The sequence below is a fragment of the Lactuca virosa genome, chromosome 1 (genome assembly GCF_052849685.1).
Source record: "Lactuca virosa cultivar CGN04683 chromosome 1, Lactuca_virosa_CGN04683_v6, whole genome shotgun sequence".
Lineage (NCBI taxonomy): Eukaryota > Viridiplantae > Streptophyta > Magnoliopsida > Asterales > Asteraceae > Lactuca > Lactuca virosa.
The window spans coordinates 18,896,240-18,914,168 of NC_136426.1; the positions used below are offsets into that span (position 1 = coordinate 18,896,240).

The window sequence follows — 17,929 nt, forward strand, 5'->3', positions numbered from 1 at the left end:
AGGAGGTAGTGAGTTGTATGTTTGATGTTTGCATGTATTATGTGCCTACTTGATCCTTGTTTGTTTATATGTCGATATATGGTAGTGGTGGAGGCGATCCTGCTTTGTGTTGCAGGCCAAGATACACGGTGCTTGTCGGCTGTAAGTCGTAGGCACGGAGGCTCAGGAAGAGCGGTAGGGTTGAGGCGGTAGGCCAACAAACCCTGGGTATTCCATCCCGATGGCTGATTGGACCCTTTGTATATTGGCATTCCAACCTGGGGTATTCCATCCCGAGTTTTCAGATCACCTTTCATTTTAAAAAATGAAAGGTTTTCTGAAAACTTATGGTTTTCACCAAAACAAAAGGTTAGGGCTTTTGCCAATAAAGCGTGTAAAATTTAGGACTTTTTTGGTATTTTCTACAAAAAAAAAAGTTACATGTTTTGTTGGGAAAAGCCCTGACTTTTTGTTTTGATAAAAACCATAAGTTTTCAGAAAACCTTCCATTTAAAAAAAATAAGGATGACTGGATAAATGGTTAAAACAGAAAGCTTTTGTAAAAACTGTGGTTTTTACCAACCAAAAGAAAGTTAGGGCTTTTTCCAACTTCGTGTGTAAAACTTTGGAGTTTTTTGGTATTTTCCCTAATAAATATTATTTTATTGGATTATTAATTTCATTTACATATTTTTTTTATGGGATAAATGGTTAATTCTTTTTATAATTTTGTGTGTAAAAAAAGTTAGGGCTTTTTAATTTCTTTTTTATCGGACTATGTGATAGTGGCGGTGTTTGATGGGTTCTGATATGGCATTATTTAATTATATATTTTAGGCCATTATCTTAATACATTAATCTAAAATGTTATATTTAAATATAAACGATACTTAATATGTTTTGAAATGGATAACTATAGATAAAATCGTAGCTAAGATGCAAAAGGAAGAGAATGAAGATGAAAAGTATGAAAAACAATGAATAATCGAAAACTGCCAAAACGCGCGTCGTGTCCCTTTAGAAAAATCGAAAACCTGAATTTTTCCAGATTGCAAGTTTGAGTACAATACGGAGACCCGACAATCACATCACGGCCCACTGTTTTCTATAAATAACCGAGATTTTCAACCATATTCGGTGTGCAACCATTGGCAGCCTTAGGCAACAACTTATAAGTCGTTTTTGACTTCCAGAAATCCTTTAGGGTCGATTTCGAAGCTTGAGGGCTAAATAGAGAAAGGATTTGTAGATTCAAGCGCTAAAAGCATCGAGATTTCACTTCGGGTTTGCTTGATGATCGTGTCTCGCAATCTTTCGATGATGTTTTCTGTTTTAGTTTACTAATCATCGGCTAAAACCCTTATGTTTTCACTAGAGTAGATGTAACCCTATGACTTGGTGTGATTCCATTAACTGAGTATTTAGTTTTATTTTATTTATTTTGTCAAGTTTGATTGACGATCCATATGTGTTAAAGTTCGTTACTTTATTTCACATTTTTGAATTAAAAGAGTTTAGATGACCATTCTGACTTTGTTGATTTGAATCATAATTATGACTAGAGTTTAATCATAACCAAGGGTTAGGTTAATAAAGTTATGAACTTTAATATGTGTACACGTATCAGATGACCATTCTATGTGTGAGTTAATTTCTAATGACGATTAGATTAATAAAAATCAAATCTTGCTCAATACGATGTAACGTCCCAAAAATAATGATAATTTTTTTTTTCGTTTTTCAAAAAATCTTATAAATCCATAAGGTAATCAATCATTTTTTTAACAACATCATGAAAATCAGAGTATCAATATTATCTCTCAAAAACATAAAACAGCAGGAGGATGTGTATGATCATGCCTTCGCCTTGTCCCTATCATTTGAAGTACTTGAAACATTTAAATCCATAATTGTAAGCCAAAGCTTAGTGAGTATCCCCAAAATACCCTACACATCAATACACATACAATGCATGCATACATGAGCCTTCCAGTCTGTCTGGACCACTTCGTGAGGCCTATAGGATGTCTGGACCGCTCTACTGAGCCTACAATCTATTGGACTGCCTCACAAGGCCTACAATAGTTGGACTGCTCCATTGGACCTAGAGTTTGACTGGACTGTCTCGCAAGGCCTACAGTACACCGGACCACCCGGGTATCTTAGCCTATAGCACAAAGCAGGTCCACCTCAACCCAACCACAACATTTCGACATATGCACATAAACAAACAAACAGACAATAGCCAACAATACAGGTAATCATAACAGATATACCAATCAAACAGATTACTACAACATACCAACATCCTACTCACAAGGATACATACTGCAGTACAAAGTATAGTGAGAAAACTCACATTGCAGTCTAGCAGATAACAACATTGTTCTCACAGTCCAGAACGGATACCAACGGTCACCTATACAACAATCAGGGACCAATTCTTAAACTACAACCCAAAATCCTCAGATTGAACTAAAGTCAAACGTGGTCAAAAAGTCAACGGTCAACAATCAAAAATCTCACAGCCGGCCGCCATGCCGTGGCCAAGCTTCAGCCACGTCATGATGGCCTTAGGATAAAATAGTCACAGAATCTCCTAACGCCACGTCGTGGAGGCTACATCTCCACGTCGTGGGATCTGTCTTGGCCAGCTTAATTCATTATGCTCTTAATCCTTCAAACTACTCATTTATACTTTCCAGAAGGCTTTTTCTCTTCCAATTAGACATAAAAATCGGTGCTTTATAGACATGCATGTCCAATGCATATCTTGAACTCCAAATAGGTCAAAATGGAAGAAAATGAGGTCAAAACCTCATGCAAGAATTCAAAACTCAATTATTCTTTATATCTAGGACATATAACCACAAAAGGACCTCAATGATCCATAAATTTGCCAACATTATGGATTCCAACCACACTAACCAACTTAAACATGATGAATAAGGCAAAAAAAACCTAGATCTAGAAACATGAAGCATAAAGGTTGGATCTTGAAGACTCACAAGGTTCTAGAAAATGAGCTAGGATATTGTTGGAGGAACTTGCTTTCTGCATCTACACACAATGGATGGCTTCTTCTTCTTCTTCTCTCCAAAAACACCACAAAACCTTAAAAACTCAACAATGGTGGCTAGGGTTTCTTTGAGGGTGAAAGGGAGGTAATGGAGGATGAGGGTGTGCAAACACTAGCCCTCACTTCCCTTAAATATGGGCATAAACCCCGGAATTAGGGCTCAGCACAAAATGGTTGTCACGTCATGGCCAATATATTGTCACGATGTGGCACACACTTAAGCTGCGCGTTTCCTTCGGGTATCGCCACGTCGTGGTACTAATAATCCCACGTCGTGGTCAATAAAATCCATTTATTTTGAACTTGAGGCGTGTCGGGAAAATTACAGTACGAATGAGAAGGGTTTTCAATGGGAAAATTACAGTACGAATCGATGTCGGTTTAACAACCGGACTAAAAGTCTCATCACAATCAATTCCGGGCCGCTGAGCACGTCCATTAGCAACCAGACGAGCTTTATACCGAGACAAAGAGCCATCCGCATTAAGCTTCTTTTTAAATAGCCAAATACAATTAATCACATTAGCATTAGCGGGCTTAGGCACAAGGACCCAAGTTTTGTTCAAAATAAGAGCAGAAAATTCTTCTTGCATTGCCTTAAGCCAGTGTGGATCCTGAAATGCTTGTAAGTAAGACCGAGGTATTGGTGAAGAATCCACGTGAAGATTGAGACGTTGAATCGGTTTAGTAATACCTCGTTGTTTGCGAGTGACCATAGGATGAGATGACGTAGACGGAGGACGAACACGAGAAGGACGGGAAGAAGCACGAGAGATCGGAGGAGAATTAAATTCGAAAATGGGTGCCTCCACACTAGGTGCGTCGACACCAGGCTGATCCACAGTAGGTGGAGAAGCATGAGGCGTGTCATGAATGACTGTGGGCTCATCAGAACTGGATTGGCCCAAATCATAAACAGGGGCGGAAGAGGGAACGTGAGGAAAGGAAGTCGAGGGAGATGAGGCCGAGGCAGGTTGGGCCGTATCAGTTTGGGCCGAGGAAGGTGAGGCGGGTGAAGAATAACTCGATGTGAGCTGTTCTTCGGAGATGGGCTCATGAGTGTCACGGTTATCAGAAATAGAAGTTGGTGATGTGGTACAGAAGTTAGACGGGACATCAAATTGTTCAAGGAAGGAATATGAGGGCGCTTGATCAGGTGTCATGGAGCCATAGGGAAATGTCGTCTCATCAAAAATCACGTGACGAGATATAATAATTTTCTGAGTGTCGAGGTTGAGGCAACGATACCCTCGATGATTGGTAGGATAACCAAGAAACACACACGGTGTAGAACGGGGGGACAATTTGTTGGGAGCAATAATGTTTGGAAAACATAAACAACCGAAGACTCGAAGATGATTATATGTGGGTTTGACACGATAAAGTTTATGGAAGGGAGTATCGTTGATTGTAGAGGATGGAAGAATATTAAGGAGGTGTTCGGCCATTTGGAGAGCTTCAACCCAATAGCCGGGTGGAAGACGAGCATGAAATAGGAGAGTACGAACGATGCTATTTATGGACCGTAGCATACGTTCAGATTTACCATTTTGTTGAGATGTGTGAGGGCATGAAAAACGCATTTGTATACCGTTGGTGGCACAAAGAGTGTGAAACTGTTTGTTATTATATTCGCCACCGTTATCACATTGTAAAGCTTTGATGTCTGTTTTAAATTGATTTCGAACAAGAGCACGAAAGTGAACAAATTTGATAAACACATTAGATTTAGCACGTAATTGATAGACCCACAAAAAATGCGAAAAATTATCAAGAAAAATAACATAGTATTTAATGCCACTAATACTCGTGACCGGTGACGTCCACACATCAGAATGAACAAGATCAAAAGGTGAAACCGAAACAGAATTAGACAAACTAAAAGGTAATCGGACATGTTTACCCATTTGACAGGAGTGACATACACTGGTAATTTTATTATTGTTTGAACATAAAATAGAATGATTATCAACTAAAGTCTTGAACACATGACGACCGGGATGCCCAAGACGTAAATACCAAATGAACGGAGCAACGGACAATAAACCTTGAGGAGACGGAGTGGTGACAGGATAGAGATCACCAGTGCTATCACATCGCATGAGAATTCGGTTGGTTTGGAGATCCTTCAAAGTGAAACCATACGGGTCAAATTCAATAGCAACAATATTATCGCAAGTAAAACGACGGACAGAGATTAGATTCTTAATGATTTGAGGAGTGATTAAGATATTGCGTAAAATGAGAGGACGATAAGGATGAGGAAGAAAAGAGTGACCGATCTTACTTACGGGTATAGAGGATCCATCACCTACCAAAACAGATGAAGAAAAATTAGAGCAATTATTTAAAAGAGTTTTGAGTATACCTTGATTGGCGTGTAAATGTGATGTTGCACCGGTATCCATATACCACCCATCATTGGCGGGAACACCTAACGACATAGCATTGAACATCTCCGGGAGTGCAGTAGGCTAATGGGGCTGTGGAGGCTGGACATAGGCCTGAGCAGAAGGACCAGGTGCATTGGGCGGGCCAAAGAAAAAATGATGATTAGGATGGGCTGATGATGGTGGCGGTCCATTAACTGAAATGGGAGAAGGACCAAGTTGACCAGGCAGCGGTGGGCTTGGCAACAGCCCAGTGGCAGACGAATGGACTTGATTTGTGGGATACCAGCCAAAAGCTCACGCAGCTTGGGTATTATTTGGAAAGGATTGGCGTTGTAGGCCACTGAACGAGCGACCTCCAGGGAAGCGCCCACCAAACGAGCAACCTCTGTTACCACGACCTGTGCGTCCGCCTCTACCCCCACGAGAATTACTGTTAGAGGGAGCTCGATTGTTGTTGTTGGATGGAGACCCATTAGTGAGAAGAACTGTTGGGGAAGAGGAGTTGTCTGAATGGGATGGGGTAATGTGACGAGCTTGATCAAGTTCAAGCTGCTGTTCCTCCATAACGAGGATAGATCGAGCCTTCATAAAGTCAGAATTGTTGTCAGAGTAGCGAATTTGGGTGGCAATAGTCTTGAATTTTTTAGTAAGGCCACTGAGGGTGTATGAGACGAGATTTCTTTCTGGTACAGGTGATCCAAGGTTCTCTAGCATATCTGAGATTCCCTTAATTTTAGTGCAGTAATCATTCACCGATAAATCACCCATAGTAATGTTTCGAAGTTGATCTTCAAGCTGCATAGCTTTTTGGTCTTTGTTGGTGCGAAACAGGTCCTCCAAGGCAACCCACAGACCATGGGTGGTGGCTTTTCCTTTCAGAATCATCTGAAGGAGGGATTGAGAGACGGTGCTGTAAATCCAAGATTTAACGATGGAGTCTATTTTTTTCCATTCTTTTTGATCGACGGGCAGATCTTTGTCTTTGGGTTCAGAGGTTGCAGGTCTCTGAACAGGTGGCTGGAGATGGTCATCAACACCAAACCCAGTACAATGGGTTTCAAATAATTCACGCCAGAGATCATAATTCATACGATCAAGATCTAATACAAGAGGGACAGCGTTCTTGATATTAATGGTAGAAGAAGGTATATGAGAATCACCCGACATAGTGAAGAGAATGAGAAGAATGATTGAGGTGATGAAGAGAAGAGGCAACAGGATCGGCTAGGGATTCTGTGTTTTAGTCTGATACCATGTAACAGAGTAATTTTCCCATTGAAAACCCTTCTCATTCATTATGCCGTATAGATACATAATTAGACAGAATGGGCCTTTGGCCATACAATACATGTGGACTATACTAATACAAAATACAATACGAGAAAGGTCCACTAACAATGACAACAAAAGAAGTATATATACATGGAACTAGGTATTACATACGAACCGAACAATGAATTTATAGATAACTAATGGCATGGCAATGAAATTAAGAGTCTTTATATTCATTAGTATTTGTGAACTATATTCATTAGTATTTGTGAAGTGATCATGTAAACAAATCAAATTAAGAATCAGTAAATAATAACTAGATATTCATTGTACTTATTTGGAATCCATTATTTTTGAAGTCAAAATCGAATCTATTTAAAAACATCTTTATTTATCTTATCTACAGCCAAAAAAGAATTAATTAAATGAAATTAATAATTCAATAAAATAATATTTATTAATATATAAATATTATATATTAAATATAATACTTATTAATATATAATAATCCAATAAAAATAAATTAAAAAAATAATATTTTAAGAATTGAATAAAAAAAAAAAAAAAAGAGATGCGAAAATGGTCTTTGTAGTTTGATTGCAGAAATAGTCCATAAGGATAAAATGGTCAATAAAAAAAAGTTAACAGCCAAACTATTTAAAGTTAACGTTTTTTGACCAAAAATACATAAGATATCTAAAATTAGACTATTGATGCATCACCAAATATTTTTGAATCAAAACCATATAATTTTAACAACCACATGTACCATTTTTGCAATTTTATCTTACTATAACATTTTTGCAATTTTGCTATTCACTTTGGTTAGTTCATTGGTTCTTCATTAAAAATAAAATAAATAAAAAAATAAAAATAAAAATAAAAACTTTTTTTTTGGACCCGGTCCATGTGCACCTCTATATCAATGTACCGATTGCTTAAATATTTGAAAAAAAAAATTAGAAGCATAAAAATCAGAATTAAGATTTTATTAGCTAAGAATCATGTCTAGTCACACTTAATCACCCAAAACAAAAACAAAAAGAAAAACAGCTCACTGTGATTGATGTTCAGTTCTTGATTTCAAATTTAGATGTAACAAGGAGGAGGAGGGTAACAACACACAACCAAACAACCTCTCATCCATCCATCAACAATCCAATGGCTCAAAACCCCCTATTTACACAAACACACACACCGGTTTCCGGTTAGTCAAAGCTCGATGATCGGCTCCACCTCCCTCGAAGGTATTCCTCTATCGAGATGCTTTCTTCAATGCTGCTCATCGAAAGAGACGAATCTTCAATATCAAGTAATGCAAGGTTAAGATGTGACCTTAGATTTGACTGTGAAAACTCTTCATCTTCTTCTTCTGGTATGTTGGTGATATGCAGTCTTGCGTCCGACCCTCCAGTTGAATCAACTTCTAGACGGGCCCACTTTGTCACCTCCACATCACCTTCAAGTAGTTTCACAACCTAAAAGTTGGACAAAACATCAATTTATTTGTCCCATTAGACCTAACTCATGCCAAATCCAGTACAACTACAATTACAACATGTTATGTCATGACATGTCCAACATAACAAACTAGGCATAAAGTAACAATCAGACTTTCCCCATTAAGTCCTAACTGTTTACAAATTTACCCCGATTTACTTTTACCTTCCATTTCCCCAAGTACGCTGTCATTTTCTCAAATATTTCTTACACGTCATCTATTTAAACATGAGATAAAGAAAAAGAAAAAGGAAAAGGGGATTACAGTGCTCATGTTTGGTCGAGCACGTGGTGCGCGTCTAATACAGAGGGTAGAAGCGAGAGCCATCCTTTCCATCTGATCAGCATCGTATTCGCCTAAGCTTGGGTCCAACAACCGAGCAAATTTCCCACTATTCAGAATCGGTTTTGCCTGGATATTCATAGATATGTACGTCTCTTTTAGTGTCTTGATAAAAACAAAATCCAAACCAACATGTGTTTTTGAGTGACAAGTGGTCAAGTGGACATACCCACATAACCAAACTCTCTTCGCCTTTTGGATATGCACTGCTTATTGGTTTCCTTCCTGTAAGAAGCTCAAGAAGCACAACACCAAACGCGTAGACATCGATTTTTTCGGTAACTTTTCCATGCATAAAGTACTCCGGAGCCAAATAACTGCATCATAATATCATATATTCACAATCACTAGTTATTTGGACATGTTTAACTGTTTCGTCATTTTCTCAAATATTTTTTAAACATCATTTATCCGGACAACAATTTATCTGTCTTTTTACTCAAAGTTTGAACAAAAAAAACTGAAGTCAAGATACCAACCCAAATGTGCCGGCAACATCGGTACAAGTTATATGCAATCCAGTGGGTGTAGCCCATTTAGCAAGTCCGAAATCAGAGAGCTGAAAATAAGCAAACAGGAATAATCAAGTTAACAATAAATAAATATATAAATAAAGAGTCGATGTAGTAAATGTGTGAAAACAACACCTGTGGCTCAAAATCATCAGACAATAAGATATTTGATGATTTAACATCTCTATGTATAACGGGTTTTTCACTTTTACTGTGTAGATAAACAAGCGCCTCAGCTACCCCCACAGCAACCTTGTATCTTTCATTCCATCCGAATCCTTTACCCTTCTTATGTCCTGATTTAACAGAGAATCACATCAGAAAAAGTAACACAGAAAAAAACAAAATCAACATGTGTCTAAAAATAAAAAAGGTTACCCTAAGCTGACCCACGCTACAGTAACCCAAAACATCATGTGAGATGTAAAGCACATACACAAAGATACTACTCTAGAACAAACAGTGCTACGCCCCTGGGGCAAAATGGTCAAAATAGATCAACATAATAACATAAAAACTTGCATACCGTGCAAATTATCTTCAAGGCTTCCTCTTGACAGAAGATCATAAACCAAAAGGAGTTTGGTGTCTTCAAAACAAAACCCAAAAAGGGAAATTATGTTTTCATGATGTAAAGCAGTAATAATCTCGATTTCTAACACGAATTCCTTCAACACATCTTCAGATGTCTTCAAGATTTTAACAGCAAGTTCCCTGCCATCAGCAAGACAACCTCTATACACTTGACTGTTCCCTCCTTTACCAATAATATTCTCTGAAAATTTTAACCAAATCGTTATTTAACAGAATAATACAAATTCATATAATATAAGTATAAAAAAGTTAAAATAAACATATGATGGAAACAGTAAAAGGAACAAACCGGGCTTGAAGTTCATTGTTGCTGCTACAAGTTCTTGATATTTAAACAATCTACAACTACTCGAGTATTTTTCATGAAGACCCTCGAGTTCTTCAGGTAAACTTACTGAATCCCTCTTCGAAGAACATGAATCAGATTGAATCCCATCACCATTAACAAGAACAAGAGCTCCATTTTCACCATCTAAAGATCGATCTTTTTTGTTATCAACTACACTATCACTCAAATCCGAATTTGTAATCTGTAACAAGTTTCTAGAAGGCAGCCTCATGGCCCACTGAACCACAGAGATCTGTCGAGCAGGTGATCGATCCGAGGAAAGCCGATTTGAGGAAATGGCTCGACGAAGTAGCGGCCAACCGGGTCTCCGATCGGGTAAATTGTGGGTTGAATTTGATGAAGATTGAAGGTTCTGTATGGGTACTAAAGCCATGAAATTGTCATCATCGCTAGTCTCTTCAAGAACACAAGCAGTGTTTGGAAGAACTGAATCCGGTGAACAAATTGAACAATTATATTTGAAACCGTTTTTCAGGCGATCTGATTCGGTTTTTACTAAAGCTAAATCGGATTTCTTGCAATCAATTTGATTGCATTTAATTTCCTCGTCTCCGTTATGCAGTAATTTGGGATTCAAACTACGTGATCTATGAATCACACCCAACAATCGTTTTTTATGATGATCTGAATTCTCTGAAAAATTAAATACCCAAAAATTAAAACCAGTTTTTTATTGTTCTTCAAAATTTGCCAGAAATAGTATTTGCGTATTCAATTCACCTTTTGCACCGACATTAGACGGTGATGAAGGAGAGTCCCTGTGGAACACTATTTTGCCATTATTAACCGCAATAATTGCACAGTTCTTTGACAGTTTTCTAGCACAGTATTTTGCTACAGAAGATGACGATTTAATCGCATGATGAGTTCTTGCAGTTCCAACTATAACCTCATTGGCGCCGTAAGATTTCGCTTCTCGTACAAGGATTTTTCGAATTGAAGTACCTCTGCAGATCTTTAGCTTAAGATCCACCTGCACATTTTCGAAGCATAATTGAATTCCGTCATTATTCCATCCAATAAGCTTAATTAAACCCACAGAATATTTACGAAAATCGAAAGAGCGCACATGAAAGATCAATAATTTACCTGTTTGAGGTTACAAAATCCTTCGTAAACAGCGAGAATGGAGTCAAAAGCTTTCACAAGAGATAGCAGTGCAGATTTCCCATTACGATCCACAATTTCTGCACAAGAGAAAAACCCAATTTCATCATAAACCCTAGAATATAACAAAGCCCATTATTGTTTTCTACAAAATAATCATAAACGATGCTCATACCATTGTCGGTTAGAACATGAAGAGCAATAACACGATCACCAGGATGAGCTGCTTTCACCAAAGCCCAAGTGAGTAACTCTCTGCTTTCTGAATCTAATTTCACTCCGACGACTATCGTTCGACCTCCGGCAACATTCTGGTCATTGTACTCTCCGGTGAGCTCTGACTGAGTCATCTTCATAGGAATCTTACTGTTGCAAATATTCTCTACAGATTTCGAGGTAATTTTACTAGTAATTCTCGTGACAAACATTGGGTGGTCATGTTGGGATTAAAAATTGTAGAGAGAGAGAGATTTATCAGCAGATGTGTGGTTTATTTGGGGGTCGCTTGGAGGGGATGAAGAGGGCTTTAACCTGCAGCTTGTGGGTTCCACCCCAGTGTCCATTATTTACTTTTTAATGAAGGGTACAAATTAAAATATCTAAAAAGTTCTGCCGCAAAAATAAAAACGCAAAAAATGTTTTTGATATGATGTTGCTTCCTAGTTTTTAATAATAAAAGACTAATAGATAAAATCATTATTGTAAAACTGTTCTAATGAATAATAACAATATATTTTATTTATCTTTCAATTTGACAATTCATTTTAAGATTTCAACAACAATGTATAAATATCTAAAAAGTTGTTGCATACAAAAAGAAAATGCAGATGTGAGGTTTAGTGTATTGTCTAAATTCATTACTAGTACTAAGACGTTAGTAAAAATGAACATTGCAAACAAGTCAAAAGAGAATTCGGGTTGTTGGGTTGTGAGACCCAACAATTCAATGCATTTTGAGTTTTTGACTTTCGTAACAATCTTATCAAACATAGTAACTTTTTCTGGTTTAACTTCTTTGAAAATCGTCTCTTACAAAGTCAATAGAGCCTTTCCATAGGGATAATAAATAAGAACAAAAATATATGATCTCCCTAAGGATCACCCTTTTAATAAAAACTTGGAAGTCAGCAACCTGTTAACCAAAATAGATGTCACAGAAGAATTTAAGGCAGACACCAATCTCTATACTTAAGTTCAATAAACTTTCCTGATCCATATTCAAATATGTAATGTTAAGATATGAAAACATAAACGAACATCTGAAATATAATGTTTCAAATTTTCAATAAATACAAAAGTTGTGAGGGTAGGTGGGTAATTTTCCCTAATAAACAATGGTGATTTCTCCATGCTGCTGCGCAAAATACAATAATTTATGAGACATAATATATTTAAAATGATAACTTATGCAAATCATCGATAATATAGAGATTATATAAATATTTAATCATCTTTATCTAAATTACAGTCAATTCTTTTTGTCTAATGGAAAGCATATAAATTTTCTCATAGATTTATAATTCCCCAAAAACAAAGATATAAACTGTACAATTACTTAGAGTCAACTTATTAGTTCTGCTACAATAAGCAACATGCTATAAAAGAAGAAAATAATATTATGCATGAAATTTGACCGGATTACAAATTTGAATGCAAATCAAAGTAAGCAAAACACGCCAACCACCCGCTCATTTTATATCCTTTTACTTTCCTTTAGTTAATAACGAGTAGGTTACTATCCAGTTTTGTAGGGGACTGAACTTGCATGAATACAAAAATGTAAGGAGCAAACCTTCAAATATACAAAATTCATGTGCCAAAGTGTGAAACTAAAAAAGTGTAGGGACGAAACAAAGAAATATATTGCGGGATTGGGGACGTACGGAGGGTGTAATCTGGACATTTTCTATTAGGTATGGACGATTCTTGTAATTTTTTAAACATATAGATCGTTTCTGTAACACCCATTTTTCTGGAAAAGAAGACATGTATTTAGAGTAAATTATACGAATGGTCCCTGTTGTTTAAGGTAATTTACAAGTTTGGTCCCTAACTTATTATTTTAACTCGGAAAGTCCTTAGTGTTTGTTTTTGTTACGCGTTTGGTCTCTACTATTTGTTTTTGTTACGCGCTTGGTCACTATCTTACTTAAAAATACAATTATTTAAATAAGGAAAAATGGTGGGGTAGGTAAGGTAAGGTGAGGGGTTGGGTTGGGGGTATGTTTATTTAAATAAATTAAAAAATCAAAGGCAATATAGTCTTTTTAGGTAAAACAAGGACCAACCGCGTAACAAAAACAAACAATAGGGACCTTCCGAGTTAAAAAAATAAGTTAGGACCAAACACGCAAATTACCCTAAACCATAGGAACCATTCGTGTACTTTACTCTTATATTTATTTAAGGGCAAATTGCAATAAAAGTCACTGTCTTATCATAAAATTTCGATTTTGACACCGAGTTATTTTTTTCGCAATTATGTCACTATATTTACAATTTTGATGCAATATCAACCAAATGACTGGTTCTACCTGTTTTTCCGGTAACCACTTTTCCCGAATTGTAAGAAAGTCAAAATGTTTTTCAAAATTACGATTTTGACGCTGTGTTTTTTTCTCAATTATGTCACTATATTTACAATTTTGTTGCAATATCAACCAAATGATTGTAACTATCAATCTAGCACATTACCAAATAAATGACAAGAGAATATTGTGACGTGGAAGCCACATCTCACCATCAATCCAACATTGTGTGCACGAAAGAAAAGTCGGTCTGACCCATGGCCGCGACGCGACCCTCTATAGGGCGCGACGCGGCGAGGCAAAAACCTCCCTATGAAGGAGGGTCACCCTTTCTCATTTCTATCCACCAATTCTTCCAACTCTGTCTTTTCCTCTTGAGATTTCGGTTCATCGTGATTCGACTTCTTGTTCTGTAATCTAGTTAGCAAAGCTCTGGAGATTTCGGAAGGATAACTATGGAAAGGAAGTAAACATCGAAGTTATACTCACAACTTTCGGACCTCGTCAAATCGAGTAAGTTACACTTACTATTATCTAACCTACTTAATTGTTTCAAGAATATAGGTGAATTATTCTATTCATGTAACTCTATTCCAACAGTCCTCACATTCTAACATACAAATGACATATATTGTCACACATAATATAGTGAGATAACTCACCTGAATATCCTTGATGCAACTAAGTAGGTTAGATAGAGTAAGTGTACCTTACTCAATTTGATGAGGTCTAAATAGTCGCGAGCAGAACTTCGACGTTTACTGAAACATCCCAAAAATACAGACTGAAAATTTCTTTTTAAAATCATTTATATCAAAACCATAAGTCATCCATCATCATATAGAAAACCATAAATCGTGTATCTCAAAACATCGTGTCAAAATATTGTATCCAAATCATATGGAAATATCAGAGTCTAAACATCCCAGACTGAAGCTGTGGTGTGTGTCATGCGATCTTCCCGAGGAAGTACCTGAAACCAAAACTGAAACTGTAAGCCCGAAGCTTAGTGAGTTCCCCAAACTACCACATACCATACAAATATCATGCAACTAAGAGATACGGGCCCCCCGCCCACTCTCATGGAGATTCGGGCCCCGCCCACACTCCGCTATCTAGGAGATTCAGGCCCCGCCCACACTCCGCTGTCTAGGAGATTCGGTCCCCGCCCACACTCCGCTGTCTAGGAGATTCGGGCCCCACCCACACTCCACTGTCTAGGAGATTCGGTCCTCACCCACACTCCGCTGCTAACATTCATACAAGTATCACACAGACAATAAGTATATCTACCAAATAATCACATATCTATACTCAAATAATACTATAAGCGTCGGGCCTCGCCCACTCTAAGCTACTATGAGATTCGGACCCCGCCCACACTCAGCTACTAACATATCACATATACGAGCCGGCCTTGGTGTCGTAGACCCGTTCCTACTGAAGGAAACTCACCTCGCAAAACTGGCTGCTGAAAACTCGAGTGAGGAATCCCTGTCTGCTGCTCCGGTGACTCTCCGACTATCAAATCCAAAATAACACTTAATCAGAATCTGCTAATCCTCTCTTAGGGTAAAATGACCATTTTACCCCTGGTCAAAGTCAAAGTCCAAGTCAAATTCAACTCCCAGTCAACCCAACTCGTCGAGTTATCTCCCAACTCGGCGAGTCCCTGAATGCTTAAACTCGTGGTCAACTGAGTCAACTCGTCGAGTCCCTTAACAGACTCGTCGAGTTCTTGCTGTCATAATAATTGGGACAACCCGCTTCAACTCGTCGAGTCCTTCCCTGGACTCGGCGAGTTCCCCTACCATTCAGATCTATGTTCCAAACTTCATCTACATACTGGAAATGCACTCTTAAGGGTAAAGTTTCCAACTTTACCCGTCCTTAGTCCTTCCTAATGGGTTTAACCCAAACCCTAACTTCTTTAAGACATAAATATTGGTCCACAAGCCATAATACCATAAACCAAAGCCCAACATACTAGATTTAGGCTCTTATCATCTGTGGGACACGTAAAGTCACGAGCTTTCCTCCCATGCATGGTCTTTTAGGGCTAAAAAGGCCATGTTATTGCATATAAGCTTGCATGGGGTCTCCATGGTCATAAAGTTTGCACCTTTATGCCATGGAACCCTTCCTAGACCCCAGATCTGAGATGTACATCACTTGGGACGTCCCAATCCCAAGGGATAAGGTTCTTGAACCAATTCCTTCATAAAATGTATACAAGTAGATCTAAGAGAAGAAGAATCAAGTTAGGGACTTGATTACCAGAAAATGCAGTAAATGAAGTGTAGCTCCTGGATCAACTTCTTCCCCCTTTGAGCCTTCTATCTTCTTCTTCTTCTATAAGCTTCAAAAGGCACAATAACACTCAAAATGGCAACAACTAGCTCAAAATCACTCAATGTGGATTAGGGTTTCGAGATTAGGGTTTGGAGGTGATAGAGGCTGTGGTGGAGGCCAAATATGATGTTTAAATAGGGTGCGAACCCTGAAGATTAGGGTTTCCTCCTGATGGACCTACTCGTCGAGTCCAGGCTACGACTCGCCGAGTAGACCATTTAAACCCCGCGACCAAGCTGGCATCTACTCGACGAGTTAGGGTTCCCAACTCGTCGAGTAGCTCTTGTAAAATGAATATTTTAATAGATTAAATGCGTAGTAGGAACGGAGCGTTACAATTATCCCCTACTTGTCTTAGACTTCGTCCTCGAAGTCTGCTGCATCTGAAAACAACTATGCGTAGTGCTCCCTCATCTCCTCCTCGGACTCCCATGTCCACTCTGAACCCTTACGGTGCTGCCACTGCACCTTCACTAACTCAACCCGCTTGTTCCTTAGCTCCTTCGTCTTGCGATCTAGAATCGTCACTGGTCTCTCAATGTAGTTCATGCTGTCATCAACCTGAATATCCTCAAGGGGTACCACTGCTGAATCATCCACCAAGCACTTCCGTAACTGGGAAACATGGAAAGTGTTGTGGATGTGACTGAGCTCGGCGGGAAGATCCAGTTTGTATGCTACCTTGCCCACCCGGGCTATGACTCGGAAGGGGCCGATATACCTGGGGTGATGGGGCCCAACTTTCCCCGCTTCCGGAATCGTATGACGCCCTTCCAGGGCGACACCTTTAGGAGAACCATGTCGCCCTCCCGAAATTCCAAGTCTGAACGCCGCTTGTCGGCGTAACTCTTCTGCCGACTCTGAGCGGTCTGGAGCTTGCTCCGAACCTGCTGGATCCGCTCGGTGGTCTTGAGTACTACCTCCGTACTCCCCATGATCCTTTGACCGACCTCACCCCAACAGATTGGGGTCCTACACTTCCTCCCGTAGAGCAACTCGAAGGGAGGCCGGTCTATACTGGCGTGGTAGCTGTTGTTATTCGAAAATTCCGCTAACGGAAGATACGTATCCCAACTGCCACCGAAATCCAAAACATATGCACGAAGCATGTCCTCGAGAGTCTGAATCGTTCTCTCGCTCTGTCCGTCCGTCTGGGGTGGAAAGCGGTGCTGAAGTGGAGACAAGTACCCATCTCGTCATGAAACCGCTTCCAAAATCTGGAAGTAAAACAGACATCTCGGTCTGACACCACCGAGACAGGCACTCCATGACGTGCCACTGCCTCTCGAACATAAATCCCGGCTAACTTCTCGGCCGAGATGCTCTCCTGGATCGGTATGAAATGGGCGCTCTTGGTCAACCGATCCACGATTGCCCAAATCGCATCTACCCCACGTGCGGTCCTGGGAAGCTTAGTGATGAAATCCATGGTGATGTCCTCCCACTTCCACACAGGGATGTCTAACGGTTGCATCTTTCCGTGAGGCATTTGGTGCTCTGCCTTGACCTTCATGCAGATCAGTCATCTCTCTACGTACCAAGCAACATCCCGCTTCATGCAGGGCCATCTGTATTCGGGTCGAAGATCTCTGTACATCTTCGTCGCCCCGAGATGGATGGAGAACCTCGACTTATGGGCCTCATCCATCAGAACCTGTCGTACTCCGCCCCAGTACGGAACCCATACCCTCCCATGCAGGGTCAACAACCCTCGGTTGTCACAATCCTTTCACACTGATGACGCTCCTCCTTCAGGCCCTCAACCTGCGCCTCTCTAATCTGCTTCGATAATGGAGTAATCACTGTCATCCTCAAACAGATGTCTCGGATCGGGGCCACTACCGCCTTGCGGCTCAGGGCGTCGGCCACTACGTTGGCCTTGCCCATATGGTAAAGGATCTCACAATCATAATCCTTAACC

The 17,929-nt window shown here is 39.3% G+C and overlaps 1 protein-coding gene across 1 annotated transcript; it reads right to left on the reverse strand.

Moving 5' to 3' along the window:
* Positions 1–7,695: 7,695 nt before the first annotated feature.
* Positions 7,696–11,635, reverse strand: LOC145133583 (protein kinase STUNTED-like). The gene is made up of 10 exons (XM_079068512.1): positions 11,304–11,635; positions 11,111–11,208; positions 10,742–10,994; positions 9,962–10,654; positions 9,605–9,853; positions 9,214–9,374; positions 9,046–9,125; positions 8,736–8,883; positions 8,489–8,635; positions 7,696–8,201 (listed from the first exon to the last, which is right to left on the reverse strand). Exons 1-10 carry the CDS (start codon positions 11,554–11,556, stop codon positions 7,932–7,934), a joined length of 2,352 nt encoding a protein of 783 aa, XP_078924638.1. The 5' UTR covers positions 11,557–11,635; the 3' UTR covers positions 7,696–7,931.
* Positions 11,636–17,929: the final 6,294 nt, after the last annotated feature.

Excerpts from the sequence above, each read along its gene's own strand:
- LOC145133583 (XM_079068512.1), bottom strand. The coding sequence starts at position 11,556 with ATGTTTGTCACGAGAATTACTAGTAAAATTACCTCGAAATCTGTAGAG. Across the intron at positions 10,995-11,110 it reads GATTTTGTAACCTCAAACAG|GTGGATCTTAAGCTAAAGAT; the intron begins GTAAATTATTGA and ends GAAAATGTGCAG. Across the intron at positions 8,884-9,045 it reads GATGTTGCCGGCACATTTGG|TTATTTGGCTCCGGAGTACT; the intron begins GTTGGTATCTTG and ends ATTATGATGCAG.